This window comes from Schistocerca cancellata, chromosome 4 (genome assembly GCF_023864275.1).
Source record: "Schistocerca cancellata isolate TAMUIC-IGC-003103 chromosome 4, iqSchCanc2.1, whole genome shotgun sequence".
Lineage (NCBI taxonomy): Eukaryota > Metazoa > Arthropoda > Insecta > Orthoptera > Acrididae > Schistocerca > Schistocerca cancellata.
Window position 1 is genome coordinate 364275471 of NC_064629.1, and position 16564 is coordinate 364292034.

Consider the following 16564-nt stretch of genomic DNA (forward strand, 5'->3'; position numbering starts at 1 on the left):
GTGTGTGTGTGTGTTGTCCTTAGCGTAAGTTAGTTTAAGTTACAGTAAGTAGTGTATAAGCTTAGGGACCGATGACCTCAACACTTAGGTCCCATAAGATTTTACCACAAATTTCCAATTTCCATACCACTGTTGGAACCCAACATGGTTTACAGGGTGCCGTCATGTTGCCTTGTCTTGCTCGATCAGCAGATCTGTCTCCAGTCGAGCTCACAGGGGACATCATCGAACGACAACTCCAGCGTCATCCACAAGCAGGATTAACGGTCCCTGTATTGACCGATCAGGTACCTGTGATCTTGCAACGTTGACCACTTAAATATGTTACCTGGATAAATGTATTCCCGAAATTTTATTACTCTGTGAATTTATTAATTATTCTTTTGGTATTGCGATTTTTCCGTCAGCGTAGTTTACGAAGTGTAAACATCAGGAAAAGCCCTAGTTTGGCGAAAACTTTGACAAAGTCATCACCAGGTTTCGAAACAGTGACCACTGAAAGAGGATAATCAGGTGTTGATCCCTCTAACTAGGTGATTTGGATGTACCCCTTTAACAGCTGTGACAAGGGGGTCACTTGTTAATTGCTGGGGAATATACCATAGAGTTGAAAGATGTTGCTGGAGGACACAAGCCCCCAGTGAGGGCAGTGTATTTTAACTTAGCGCTGTTTGCACGTTTTTAATACCCTGCATTTTTTAAATTTGAGAAGTATACTATTTACGCTATGTTTGACTTTATCCAATAATCTTAACTTTGAAACTGAAATAATCAAATTTTGCAAACTGTATTAACGTTGTGTGCTTTCTCAAATTTTACCTGCAACATTTAAATATTGTATTTTTTCCATAATACTTCCGCCATGTTGAATTATTCTGTCAGAAATTTTGCCACATTTCTCTCTTACCCTGTTCAATTTTGCCACAACACGTGTAGAGCTGGATCTGGTATTAGATAGCTACTGACTTAAACGTTTACATCATGCCTGAAGACGGGAAGTATCTACGATCAAGCCTAAATGGAAACAAGCTATGAATCGTAGAAACGTCCCAAGCATCTAAACCACAGAATAGTTAGAAAATATACATACATAATCCGATTCTACATCTACATCTAAGTGATTACTTTGCAATTCGTACATACTTGTTTGGCACAGGATTCACAGAAAAAATTTCAGACTATTTCTCCTTTCTTCCACTATCGAATAGCACATGGAAAATATTAACGTCCAATTTTTTCCGTGTGAGCCATTATTCTACTGATTTTATAACGATGGGCATTTCTTCCTATGTAGATGAGAAACGACATAGTATTTTGTTATTCGGTGGAATAACATGATTACTGAAATTTCGTGAGAAGACCTCGTCGCAACGAAAAATGCTTCTGTTTCAATTATTGCCACCCCAACTAGCTTGCATATCCGTGGCACAATGTTCTTTTTCAGGATAACACAAACCGAGATGCCCTTCCTTGAATTTTCTTGATGTCCTCCGTGAATCCTGTTTGGTAAATCTCGTAGCGCGCAGGAAAACTCGAGAAGAGAACACACGAGCATACTGTAGGCAGTCTCTTTAGCATATTTGTTGTACCTTCTGAGTGTCCTGTCGCAGGAATAGGCGCTGCGTCGACTGCAGCCTTTATGAAATACATTAAAAGTATTGAAATAGTGAATATGGACTACCATCAGCTGTAGAATGGAATGGAGACAATGAAAATTTGTGCCGGACAGGGACTCTAACCCGGATTTCCGGCCTATCGCGAGCGATCGGTTCACCATTTCCGTGCACGACTCACGGCCAGACCCGGACTTCGGCATGTTTTCAGCCATGTGTCTACAACCCGCCAAAATGAAGTTCTTGGTTCTATTTCTCCACACTTCAGTTGTTCGTAACTGTAATCCTTAACTGCTCAGTTGAACTGACAACCTTTAAATTAGTGTTGTCTATCGTGTAACGGAAATTTAACGAATTCTTTTTTGTATCATGGAAGAATTAAATCTAATATAAAACTTGAAGTCAGAATTTATCAGAAGACACATTTTTGTTATCACGGTAGTATAATCACAGATGACAAAAGATGATTAATGGAAGTGAAGGATTGCATTGGCAAATATTTTTTCCTTCAAAAACATATGAATACAGATGTCAGAAAATCCTTTGTAAAATCATTTGTATGGAGTACACTTCCCTATGAAAGTGAAAGTTGGATTCTGGGCAAACTGGAAAGCAATCTACTTAAAGCTGCTGAAATTCGGATACGGCGGAACTGGAAGTCTTGAGGGTAATCAACGAAGAGAGAAGATTGGTAAAGGAAAAGGGAAAGAGAAAAATAAGATATACTAGACATGTCGTCAGAGACACTACCTTATTCATTATCATTCTTGAAGGGAAAGTGCTCGGAAAAAAAGTGGACGGCCTAGACAGAAGTATTTGAAAGATATCGAGAAGAGGATATGACAATTACATGGAACTGAAACGAACAGCCAATGACAGGATAGTGGTTGCATCGACAACGCATTAGCCCTTAGAATATGTATGTACGTGGATGACCTTATACCTTTTTGTTCAGGGTCAATTGCCACTTTCCGTACCATACAGATATCTTGTCTACATCATTTTGATGTTCTGATTACTTTAAACGACGCAAAAAGATAATATCTGAGAGAGGTGATGACATTTCTCCTAAATCGTTCATGTATATTAAGAAAAGCACAGGGCCTCTGACCTTGGGAAATCGCAGCTGTATCTTCAGTTTCACTAGATGACCTCTCGTCTATTATTATGCCGTGTGACGTCTCTGACAGGAAATTACGAATCCAGTCGCACAATTGAGACGATACTCCACAGGCACGTAGTTTGATTGGCAACCGCTTGCGAGGAAAGGAGTCAAAAAGCTATTTGAAAATCTGTGAATATGGTATCAGCTTGTGGTGTCCTACCAATAGCACTCATTACTTCATGTGAACAGACAGCCAGTTGTTTTCCACATGGACGATATTTGCAGAATACGAGATGGTTTCATGTCAATAGATAATTTTCTTCGTGATATGACAATTTTGGAACAACGTGGATGTACCCAAAATCCCGATAAAAATCTGTTACTTCGATATGAGTCTACAAATTAGGAGATTTATTCCATTTAAATTCTTGTGTGTTGGTGTGACCTGTGCAACTCTCTTCTCCAGCCATTAGACAGGTATTGTGTATTACTGCTGAAACGGAGAAAAGTCATCAGCATACTCTAAGTAACCTAATTGGTATACAATCTGGACCGGGAGACTCGTTTATTAAGTGACATTTTCTTCGCTATGGAAGAGAGACCCGATTCTAAATTCCTCATGTTGGCAGCTGGCTGTGATTCGAATTCTGCAGTATTTACATCATCATCATCATCATCATCATCACCATCATCATCTTTGGAGAGACATTGACAGAAAATCATGTTTAGTAACACCGTTATAATGGCGCAATAGTTAGTAACACCACCACTGTTATCGCGCAGTGAAGGTATTGATTGTGTCTTGCTGCTACTACTGGGCACTACTAAAACTATCTAGCATTGAATTCAGCACCACGTTTCGAGCATCTGTTAACCATCGCCAGTCTGGTAGATCCTGCGTTCTATTAAATCTGACATGCTTTTTTAGTTACTTCTGCAACTATATCCTGATGAGTTTCGTGTACCATATGGGATTTGTTCCGTCTCCTATTAATTCATGAGGTATAAATCTTCAATTGCCATCAACGCAGTTTATCTGATTTTAATCACATTTAATCGATGCTTGCTTGTTATTGTGGAAGGAATGGAGACTGACTTAGGTTGAAATGGCTCTGGGACTGAGGTCATCAGTCCTCTAGAACTTAGAACGACTTAAGGCTAACTAACCTAAGGACATCACACATATCCATGCCCGAGGCAGGACTCGTACCTGTGACCGTAGCGGTCGCGTGGTTCCAGACTGAAGCGCCTAGAACCGCTCGGTCACACCGGCCGGCACTGACTTAGGAAGCCGTCAAGCGAATTTTTGTCAGCTTTTCTAAACAGATTTTTTTTGGCAGGTTTGAATGTTCCGGTATTCAATCTCGCTACAGCGACATTATGGTAACTAATTCCCTTATCCATCTTGACGATTTGTATTTGCTTAGGACTGTTGGCTGGTATGAGTACTAACATATTATCGCAACCATTTGAACTTCGTGTTGGTTCCTGAACTCAAAATAATTTTAGGAGAAAACATTTGGTACAGTTTCAGATGAAGTTTTGCGCCTACCACCGAATTAAATTTGTATATTTACCAACATATCGAGGGTGGTTAGAAGTCTCTGCCAACTATAACTGTACGAGTCAGGCACGTTTTGAAAATAAGACTAAAATTTTCCTTGAGCATATTAAAAACTGAGTCGTTTTGGTTTTTAAGTATAACTTCCACCAGTGCTAGCTCACAGCAACTTTCTACTTCAATTTCACTACATGATAAACTACTAAAACGGTAATGAACACGCCATCACCCGCTGATTTTAGATAATCATTTCTGGACGCCGTTACATCGTTCGTAGGAAGTTCAGTTCTACTTATGTCCGGCTTTAGCCAGCTTTCACTACCTATGACGATTTCTGTTACAATGCTTTCTACGAGAGTTTGGATCTATGATTTTTTGACAACATAGCTACAACAATTTACAGCTATAATGTTGATGTTTTCTAGGTCTGCTCTCATCCTGTTTTTGACTTGCTCCCACTGACACCGTATCCCTGTTTGAAGTTCCGGAGACACCCCCCCCCCCCCCCCTCTCCAACCCCCAGTGGACTCTTGTTCTATTAATGCATTAAGCGGATACCGACGTCTCTCATCCTGTGAATCAAGTCAAGAAATCTGCAGCCCACACACTCTTAGAACCGTTTGTACCACTGATTCAGATCCCCCACTTAGCTCTGTAGCAAAATTCCACAATTGATCATGTCAACTATGCTGCAGATAGTGAGGTTCGCCTTCATCTTCGAAGCAAGACTGGCTGTTTTCACCACTTCAGTTAGCCGCCGTAAATCAGAGAGAATCTCTTCCGATCCGAAGCGGTACGTATCGTTTGTACCAATAAATATGAGCCGTCAACAGCAACTGGTTGCTACCTATGCTCGTCATGGCATCCATACCTGGGATACACATAGAATGTACACTGGATTTATTTCCCTCCTTGGCACTCATACCCCTAAGGGGCTCCATCAAGCACCTACCATTGGCACTCTCGAACACCGAAAATCTCACCATTTGTATACACCGTACCAATTTCTTGCAGGCTGAGAGCCATTCCCTGATAGGGAAAACGTCTACAGTTGTCTCAGGGTCATTATCAGCCACAGACAGCGCCTGAAATCTGTTTCTCAGGTAGGTTTCCTTAAAAGTCTTTCGTTGCCTGTTACACCTTGGACTCGACCTCTCGCTTGACCACAGGTAGAGAAATCCAGCGCGGGCAGTAACTGGGCTGAACAAAGCAGAGAACCGTCGGGAGACGTTAAAAGACGTGGTGGGCGTCCTTTGGATACCACCATCCAGCCTCGCCGCCCCCCCCCCCCCCCCGCAATAATACCCACGGGGAACAGCATCAAGCTGCATGTCTGAAGCAACACTGCTTGGAGCTGCGAACTAAGGGACTCCAATTCAGCACTCGTCTGAACACAGCATTCTCAGTTCCTATTCATACTAAATTTGTCGACAACGGCGCTAAGGACGGTGTAAATCTATGTTACACATATAGTTGAGTCCATGCCTCGTGTATGCACAAACACACGAGAATTTAAAAATTAAACTTTGGAAGCACAAAGACAAAGCTAAATAAGTGACTCAGTTCTACTTAAAAAATCTCGTAACATAACGAATGATCCACACTGCTGGTGCTGCTCACAAGGAGGTTGACATCTTTCAGATTCAAAGAATATGCTGACAGGAAAGTGCACGTGGTACAGCTCTCTTACTGTTCATTGCACAGATATAGGAATTGGACGTAGTAAGGACACCTATGGAAGAGAGAAAGAAGATTGATTAGTATGCTGCTGGTCTCCTTTGGCATGAACAACAGATTGTATATGTCGTAGAATGAATAATGCGTAAAACTCTGAACATTCAGAGGAATAGATACTTCTCGTGCAAAGTGGGTGCCATTTTCGAATATGTCCTTGGAGGACGAAATCGACTGTGCAACGTGTCCTCCGATATAACCTACAGAGGCTCAATCATATTCGGATATAGAAAGTGGGAGGGCCTCCATCATATTCATCATGCGTGTCTCTCACAATTCGAGCACTGTTAGCAGAATAGTCTTAGCACATAGATCGTTCACTTTGAAACACAGTTTGCAGCATTGGATGAAGACCGTCACCCAGGCTACATGCGTAACCGCCCATACAGGACAACAAGTGGACCAGACATAGCAGCCCACAACATCACTGAACCCAGCACTGGGAAAGTAAACGTTGTTCTCCATTTGTCTGGAATAATGTGATCGACGATTCGTGCTACCAGAGGTACTGCATGGTGTAATCAACTGTTCTGGAATAACGACATTAGCTGCTAGTGGGAATTTAGTTTAATCAATGGAAAAGTTGAAAATTTGTGCCGGACCGGGACTCTAACCCGGATTTTATCCGTTTCTGGTGAACGGTCGCCGTGACCGCCTCGGCTATCCTGACACGATTTCTGACCGAACCAAATTTCGAACCTATCCACACTACTGATGATGTGCCCTTGCCATGTCCGAAAGAACAGATACCACATATATACGTTTTTAAATAGCCGCTCTATCGTGAATGTTTTCACATGCAGTTCCTCCGAATAGTTCTTCATAAACTTCCCGTACATGTGTGTTCGTCTCATGCTACTGTCTTGTATTTTTCTGGCCATAATTCACTTCACAGTCTTCCTGCGTCTATCATTCAGCTTCGTCTTTAGGTCTCTGTAGCTAACTTTCATAGGTGCTCTTTTAAGGCCGGCCGGAGTGGCCGAGCGGTTCTAGGCGCTTCAGTGTGCGGTCGCAGGTTCGAATCCTGCCTCGGGCATGGGTGTGTGTCGTGATGTCCTTAGGTTAGTTAGGTTTAAGTAGCTGTAAGTTCTAGGGGACTGATGACCTCCGATGTTAGGTCCCATAGTGCTCAGAGCCTTTTTTTTTTTTTTTTTTTTTTTTTTTTTTTTTTTTTTTTTTTTTGCTCTTCTAAAGGAATCATACCGGCATTTGTCTTAAGCCATTTTGCGAAATTGAGGGAAACGTAAATCTCACGATGGTCCTCCCGAATGCGAATCCAGTGTCTTATCACCACGCCAGTGCGCAAGACCGTCTCCAACAACCATGCCTCTTTGTATATCTGAAGAATCAGCCCTAATGAAGTTCTGACACGACTGTCACTGCTAGCAAGAGACTGATGTGCACACATTCATCGACTAGGTGGCACGCTTCAATACTACAGGGTGGGAGTATACGACAAGCTTTATTGAACTACTGTCATTACATGTGAGTCGATATTATTTTGTCCAACCCCTGGATAATGAGTTGCTCCGTACTTACCAGTCAGCCAGCCTCCCATCAAGGCAAACACCCAGGCTGCTCCAATAGTCGCCGACACAATTGCCTCATGCCAGGCAGTAGTCAGCGCCAATTCCTTCCTGCAACACAGAACCGTTACGTTATTAGCTAATAACTGGGTCACGTCCTTCTTATTAAACATACACTGCTTCTTGTGTGTACGTTTTTCACAACAACCCGTATGTATTAAGAAGATCCTCTCTGCCAGTGCTCTCCCCCCCCCCATTTTTTTTTCCAACCTACTTATTCTTCCAGTCACGATAATTGTGAGGTAACAGGCGAGTCGTCGCGCCCTGATGTAAGTTCGGAGGAAGCAGTGGCCGCACGGGCCGCTCGGCCAGCCGGGGCCCGACAGCAAACGCGTGGTGAGGAACGTTAGCCGGACGACAGAGGTAGCCCCAGCGGGTGGTCCACCGAGCACGTGGCTGGGAATTCCTTAGTGACGCTGTGCGCTGGAAGGGCCAAAGATGGCGGACTTTGTGAAACCTTAATGGCAGACATTTCATTTCACAGTTCGTATAGAAATTAATAGGAGCCAGATGAATCATGATACCTCAAAAAGAAACATGTACATTACTACTATTTGCACGACGATTCTGATGGTGTAATCAGATTTTCAATATCTTTATTAGTTTGAAGTTTAGTATATGACGGTAAATTATACAAGTAACACCCAGCAACGAAATTCCAAAATATAAACGCTTCATCCGATTTTGTCAATCGCTGTGTCTTTAGAAAGCTAATAGTGTAAACCTAAATTGGTATGAATTACAGGCATGTAACTTGAATAATACATAAGTTATTGGAGGTCAAAGTGGCCAGTTACTATCGATCGCATCAGGCCATAAGCACTCCAAGTTACACGAAAAAACGGTAGCAGCCTGCTTATAAATATATTTATTCCTCTATGTCTTTGTTTATATCCGATATATACTATTCATGAAGAAATTGGTTAAATATTTACTGTGTTATAGAAAGCACATAGACATTAGGCTACTGGCCTACCTTTTGTTCTATTCCTTTGATATATGTTTATTTAATTTGTTTATGTATCTAATAATGTGTGTTAGAACGTGTTTATGGTCGAGCCATAGGAATATTTACATAATTTCAATGTAAATCCAGTACTTCGAATGTGTTTCATTATGTTTGTGTGGGCGCGTTGGCATGAAGACATGGTGCGAGCGCTCTAGCCAGTCACAGCGCTCGTGAATGGGGAGAATGGATGGAAGCGAGTTCGGGTGAAGAATGCTGGACAGTACGGGGACAGTCGCACAGGAGAAGACACGGGAGGTGCGGGACGCGACGGCGGGGTGGACGCACGGTCGCGAGACACACTTGGAGAGTGGGGAGCGGTATGCGCGTGGTCGCGGCAGATAGAAATACTTTGGAGTGCCGACTTGTGCACTTGTGAGATTTCCGTGGCTTTTACAGTGAAGACGTAGTACTCGTTCAGAAGTGAATATTTCACGGGCTGTGTTGTTCATAACTAATTACGTGCTGTAGGAATCTATTGTCTCCCTGTTATTCAACTTATATTTTATTTAATTGCTGGACCATCGACACCAATAAGTGTCTCGCAGAAATATACCGCATTCTAAGAAGTACTTCTACTACCGTACTCATCATTTAAAGCCGTTAAGATAGTACCTGCAGATCTTATTTAATTGCAATCTTTCATTTATAAATTTATATGTTACGTTCATAATTCGCAATTGCCGAGTGACAGAAACCTTCGACTATTCGATTCATGTGTGTATTCTTATCGTATACTGTAGACTCAGCTATATTTGGCCTGTAATGCGGCAACTACGTATCCCAGCCCCTAGACAACGAAACCAGACAGAACTTTTAATATTGCAACTCTGAGTTGGAGGGAACGTAGTTGAGGGCCACCAACATCATTTCATTTCATTTATTATTAGAAAGTCCGCATAATGCAGTACAGATTTTACACTCGCCCCTTTATTGTAGAACGCGATCGCTTCACTACGGAAGGGCGTCCCGCGAGGCAGCAAAATTCTCATTGGATAGGCGTCAACTGTACTTTCACTCGCCGTCCGTCCGAGCGTAATGTGGCACTAGCAGCGTATAAATTATTGCAGATAAATCAGCTAGCAACGACTCACAGTGTCAAAGCTATCATGTTTGTCTTAGAACATACCTTAGGTTATCTATCGCACCAAGACTGTCGTTTAGGACATAAGAAACGTGAACCACTTTCCCTCCTCTTCGAACCTACTCTTACGTGAAGTAGGAATAGGATAGGCCAAAAGTTCAGCCATCCTCATTAACTAAGTTAACATAGGCTTTTTTATTTATTCAGAAACTTTTTAGTCCGACGAAGTTTCCAGACCGACGGGGAACAAAAACGTCCCTGCAGCGATCTGTTCACATTTTTCGCCAAAATACACTTTCCACGACGCTTTCCCCCAGTACAGTATTTCAAATTCTCTTCTTGAACCTTCTCCACTTCCTTGTCTTCCTCTTCCTAGCGACATACATACGCAACTCTCACCATTTTTTCCTTAAAAAAAAAGATATGCAGGTACTCACAACCTTACGTCACCGCTCTGACTAAATCAGAACAGACACTACTCGTGTTAAACAACTGGCGCTCGTAAAACCTATTCAGGCCTAACATGACCGAAGGATTTGAGTGTCGCGACCGTGTCCCCGTCCACCTGTGGCGCTGACAGGAAATGCTGATTTGCTCCCGGATGCCTGGCCCGCTTGATCGCAATTTCTGGCAGAGTGGGTCGATACAGGCCTCTCTCTCCCCGCCTCTCCTCTTAGTGAAGCTTCCGGCTAGCTTCCGGCAACCCCCTCGCTCCGACCACGGTTTCTGGGAGCTATAATTTGCAGTGTCTGTCCCCATTTGCTGTTATGAGAGGCAGCCGCTAAATGATCAAGCTTCCTCATTACAAAGACGACACTATGGTTAATTACTTCGGTACATACAACTTTTGGCGCAGCGCAAACCGACAACACGCGAGCTTGCGGCCAAAGAAGGGCTAAACACAGTGCACACGCTATGTAACATATATCTGGTTGGCTGATTTAGAACTAGGGCAATATATAGTCCTTATGTGCGCACAACATAGCCATGAAACTGGACTCCTCTCCACAAACTATACACGAAAAAGCAAGTGTTGTATCCACGGGCCCAACCAACCAACTCGCGCACGCGCGCTCTGACCGTGACATCGCTGGCCACAGTTCCTGTCGCGGCCGTCGGCGTCTACCGCCGACAGAAGAGGTCGCGCCATGGCTGAGCTCGGGTCCGCAGCGCCCTCTGCCTTTTGCATATAAGGAGGAGCGCTGGCCCCGAGACGGACAGTCTATTGTCGATTGTCTATTGCTAGCCTTTCGTGGAGTTTATAGCGGAGCCATTGCAGTGTGATATTTGCTATTGTATTCGACTAGGCTCAGTACCCGGATTACTCTTGGATATTACTTTGACTTTTATTGCTGGTGCACGTTTCGTCAGAAATAAAGATAAGTTCTCTCTTCATTCTATCTGGCGCAATTCTTGTCAATTATTTTTCGGCCAACAGACATAGCTATATCCTGGTCACTACCCACTACTCCACCATTTGTGGTGGCTTCCCCAAAAGTACCGCCGAGGACCTTGGGTTTGGGAGCCGACACAAAATAAACGTTACATCGGACTTACACTGAAGAAAGAAAATGCAACGCTGTACATACCTGCGAGACAATAAGGTACTGTACTAATATGCGCTAGTCGTCTGTGTGCTCATTTGCAAACTTCTGCAGGTCTACGAAATCGAGGGTATTATTTTTCCTTCAGCGGCTCCTCGCCAGACTATGAATCCTAAGGTCTGGGGTTCGTTCCCTGGCCAGTCCTAGGATTGTTATCTGTCACTGCCGAAAGCCTGAATAACAACCTTTTGCAGCGCGGACTGCTGCGAGACGTGCAGAAAGAGTGTCAATGCGATTCTGGAAGGTATCGACAGGAACGTGGAGCCATGCAGACTCCTGTGACACGGCCAGCTGCACTCGGTTTCTCGGTTAAGGATCCACGGCGCCTAGAGCCCGATCGAGGTGATCTCTCAGATTCTCGACAGGCGAGTTGGTGGCCGAGGGAGTAGGATAAACTTATCCTGTTGCTCTCCGAACAACGCACGTATATTGCGAGTTTTGTGACACGTTGTATTGTCCTACTGGTTGATGCTATCGTACCGAGGAAAAGCAAATCTCATGTACGAGCGGACGCGGTCCCCAAGGATAGATGCATATTTGCGTTGATCCATTGTGCCTTCCAGAATGACTTAATCGCCACGAGAATGCTACGAAAACATTCCTAAGACAATAAAGCTCCCTCCTCCGGCCTGAAACTTCCTGATAATTTTTGCTGGGTGTTTGTTTTCATACATTTCACGTCGTACACACCAACGGTCGTCTGTTCAGTTGAGCATAAAAAGTGATTGATCTCAAAAGGTCACCTGTCGCCACTCAGTGGACGTCCATTGGCGGTACTGGCGTGCAAATTCCAGCCATCGTCGCCGATGAGCAGCAGTCAGCATGGATGTATGAACCGAGCGCCTGCTGCGGAGACCCATATGCAGCAATGTTCGCTAAACGGTCGTTGCGAAGATACTGTTGGTAGCCCCTTGCTTCATCTGGGTGGTCAGTTGCCCAACAGTAGCACGTCTGTTCGCCCGTACACATCTCCCCAGCCGTTATTCACCCCCGTATTCGATGGCCCTTGGGGCACCACAGTTACCTCGGCGCCAGTTTTGGATAGCGCCATTTTGCTATGCACGGTATACTTTAACCATGCTGGCACGAAAACAGCGTACAAACTTAGTCGATTCGGAAATGCCTCCACCCTTGGCCCGACAGTTGATGATCATGCCCTTTTGGATGTGACAAATGGCTCCGTTCCCTCACTACGACAAAAACTGCACTGCTTTTCCTCGTCTCCCCCTTCCCTCTCCCCCCTCCCCCCGCAATACTCTTTACATATCATTCACTCCTAATGCTGCCATTTGCCGTCCGTCATTGGTTATTGCACGATGCTGTGGTGTAACGAAAGGTTGTAACAATGGAAAATTGTACTGAAATGCAGGAGGATCTGCAGCGAATTGACGCATGGTGCAGAGAATGGCAATTCAATCTCAATGTAGACAAGTGTAATGTGCTGCGAAAACATAGAAAGATAGATCCCTTATCATTTAGCTACAAAATACCAGGTCAGCAACTGGAAGCAGTTAATTCCACAAATTATCTGGGAGTACGCATTAGGAATGATTTAAAATGGAATGATCATATAAAGTTGATCGTTGGTAAAGCAGATGCCAGACAGATTCACTGGAAGAATCCTAAGGAAATGCAATCCGAAAACGAAGTAGGTTACAGTACGCTTGTTCGCCCACTGCTTGAATACTGCTCAGCAGTGTGGGATCCGTACCAGATAGGGTTGATAGAGTAGATAGAGAAGATCCAACGGAGAGCAGCGCGCTTCGTTACAGGATCATTTAGCAATCGCGAAAGCGTTACGGAGATGATAGATAAACTCCAGTGGAAGACTCTGCAGGAGACACGCTCAGTAGCTCGGTACGGGCTTTTGTTAAAGTTTCGAGAACACACCTTCACCAAAAAATCAAGCAGTATATTTGCTCCCTCCTACGTATATCTCTCGAAGAGACCATGAGGATAAAATCAGAGAGATTAGAGCCCACACAGAAGCATACCGACAATCCTTCTTTCCACGAACAATACGAGACTGGAATAGAAGGGAGAACCGATAGAGGTACTCAAGGTACCCTCCGCCACACACCGTCAGGTGGCTTGCGGAGTATGGATGTAGATGTAGATGACGTCAAGCATAGGCGGTGGTGATGTTAATGTGACTGGAAGATGTAGTTTCAGATAATTTTGTGCGACGGGTATGCTCCTGTTAGCTCCGGGACAACCTTCTGCAATTCTCAAACTTCATTTACGTTAATGCTGCGATCAATTTCAAGTTGCGGCTTATTCTCGAGTGAAACAATACCCAAGACACACAGAAATACAAAATAATGTATTAAAATTTTTGCATGAAAACGCGTAATGACGTAATTACTCTAGGAGTCTTCAAAAGGGAAAGAAGCGTTTTATTACACATATATAGCCACTCGCACGTAAGTGTAGCGTATGCAAAGTATCAGCTAACAACGAATAAGATTAATTAAATGCACTGACATGAGATATATGCAATCAGTGGGGACGAAATGCAGTGAATGTAATGACAGCAGCGAAATTTGTTCTGAAACGTTGAGCCTGCAGTGCAATAATAATGTTGTAATTAATAAAATTTTATGTTAGTCCGAGATTAGAACCTGGATCTCAGACTATTCGAAAAACGTCACTCCAACAAATTTCCACACACACTTCGTGCACCATTCCTACCAGTGGCGCTATTTCCACATACTCCGTGGGCGAAGCACTGCTAGTAGTGCTCGTAAACAGTGCGAACATTTGTGACAACATTCAAATGCCACTTTAGTGAATTTACTTCAGTTAATGTGGATCACGATGTCAACGTACTCCCCTGTTTTCCATCACACCGCATCACCTGGTAGTGCTATTTCTGAAAGAGGAACATCTGTCTATTTGTTCGGAAAAACAGGAACAAATCTTCAGTGGCAGTGAATGCTTGGATCGGTCCTGGAAGCGTGCTCGTATGGCCTAAATAGTTAAGTTTCGAATCCTGGTCCTACAATAAATTTGCGTCTTCAAGGCTCACTCGAAATGAGCAATGGCTTACTTTATAGTTTTAAATAAAAGAAAGCTGGTGTTGACGCGATTTTTTTTTTTTTTCGAACACGTACGCTGGGTGACCCAGGAGAAATGGTCAATATTCAGGGATATCACAGGAATGATCATTGGTGCAAAGAAGTCTCGTAAATATGTGCTCTAAAATGCATACCTGAAGAGCTATGAGCACTTGCTCAGTAGAAGAAATGTGTTTCACAGCAGCGAAGATGGTGATGATGTGCTCGTAGCTTTTAAGGTATGCATTTTAGAGCCCTTGTTTACTGGACTTGTTTGCTTCGAATGATCGTTCCTATCGTATCCCTGTGTACTGAGCATTCCTCCTGCGACACCCTGTAATACAGCTCTAAAAACAATGGGAGAGCTTTGTTTCATTGTTTTATCCACGAGCCTTACGAGAATGCGACAACTCCAGTAGGCTTCCACAACTACTTTCCGAGGAATGAGGTGACACACAGGAGATATGAATGTAATGACATGTTTCGGGTGGTTTAACTATCGCTACTTTAACGAGCCATGAAACAAATCAAACACACTAGAATTATCATATCTGGAACTTCGTGAAGCTATCGAAAAGCAAGGCGGCTATTTTCAACTATATACTGACCTTCGATATAGACAATTTTCTCATCCAATGAGAGAGAAGCCTTATCAGCGATGATGAAAACTGGTATGAACTAGAACTTATCAATTAATAATCGAAATTACTACAACATTGCAACTTCCAGAATTTATCTTTCACTCTGCTCCGGAGTGCCCGCTGTTTTAAATCTTCTTAGCGGATTAAAACTGTATGCCATACCGGAATTCGAACCCGGCACCATGCGGTTCGCGGGCGATGCTCTTACTAACTGATCCATCCGCGCACGTCTCCCGATCCACCCACATAGCTTCACTTCTGCCACCACCAGACTTCTACTTTCCAAAATTCACAGAAGTGCTCTTGGATATGTTGCGAGACTAGCACTCCTGAAAGAGACGATACTTGGGAGGAATAGCTCGGCCACAGACTAGGTGATCGAATCCAGAATGGAAGTGCGAGAGAGGTATCGGCGGAGGTGAAGCTGTGAGAGTGGTTCGTGAGTCGTGCGTGAATAGCTTAGTCGGTAAGAGCAACACTTGTGAAAGGCAAGGTCGCAGGTTCGAATCCCAGTCCGGTACGCAGTTACTATCTTGCGAGAAAGTTTTAACTGTGTAACTCCTCTTCTTTCCAGAAATTCCATGCTTGCATTTTAAAAATAATCCTAACGACGCTAATGTTCTTGAAAGTAGAACTTCACAAGCAGCCTCAAGTAACACACACACACACACACACACACACACACACACACACACACACAAATCTTTGTCAGAGGTGCAACAAGTGACAAGCGCCAGAAAAAAATATTAGCACTGACTCATAACTGAATTCTGGACCTTCGGACTGGTCATCTGACGCTTCCTCACTTAGCGAATAGCTGCTGAGAAACTCACATGCTAGACACAGATGGCGAAAGGGACTGTTCTAGGAAATACTTTTTCTGCATAATAATTTATTACGTCACGATCGCTTAGGTGTATAAAAAAATATTCAAATTTCCGATTTCGGCAAGTAGTTGCTGTCTTCAGATGCGCTTAATCCCCATAAAAGCTTCTTATAGATGTGAAACTCAGTCAGAAACAGGCCTCAGAAGGTCTGACGGTACCGATCTATCAGCATGTCATCCTTGGCCGACAGGGATCACCGGATTTTGATACGGTGGGGCATGTGTTCAGCAACCCGCTCTCCTGGGCTCCTGGCCATTGTCGGCTTTCGTGACCGCAGCCGCTACTTCTCAGTCAAGTAGCTCCTCAATTGACATAACTAGACCTGTGTGCACCCTGCTTGCCAACAATGCTTGGTAGACCCGGAAGGTCACCCATCCAAGCCAAACCCGACAGCGCTTAACATCGATGATCTGACGGGAATCTGTGTTACCACTGCCTGCCTAGTCTATTAGCTTCGCATAGATATATAAACAAATACAGTTAGGCACTTCGAATATCATACGATAGTCTTGACAAGTAGAGCGTATTTCTATCCTAATATCAATTTATTTTATCGTAATTTTAAAAGTTTTTATGATAATTGTTTGCACTCTATCACCGAGTTACCGTTTGCAATTTTTTTTTGTAGTAATGACTTTTGCCTGTTTATTTTTCTCATTAATGGCACATGTTTTTATAAAAATGTAC

General features: G+C 43.5%; 1 protein-coding gene across 2 annotated transcripts in view; it reads right to left on the reverse strand.

Annotated features, from left to right (window-relative positions):
- LOC126183995 (proton myo-inositol cotransporter-like) overlaps positions 1-16564 on the reverse strand; it is a 536443-nt gene that overhangs the window by 364568 nt on the left and 155311 nt on the right. For both annotated transcript variants that reach the window (XR_007536824.1, XM_049926349.1), the window contains exon 2: positions 7553-7650. Coding sequence is in view for 1 of the 2 variants with exons in the window: in XM_049926349.1 (XP_049782306.1) it covers positions 7553-7650 (98 nt within the window). In the remaining variant the exon portion in view is untranslated. The remainder of the gene's footprint in view (positions 1-7552; positions 7651-16564) is intronic.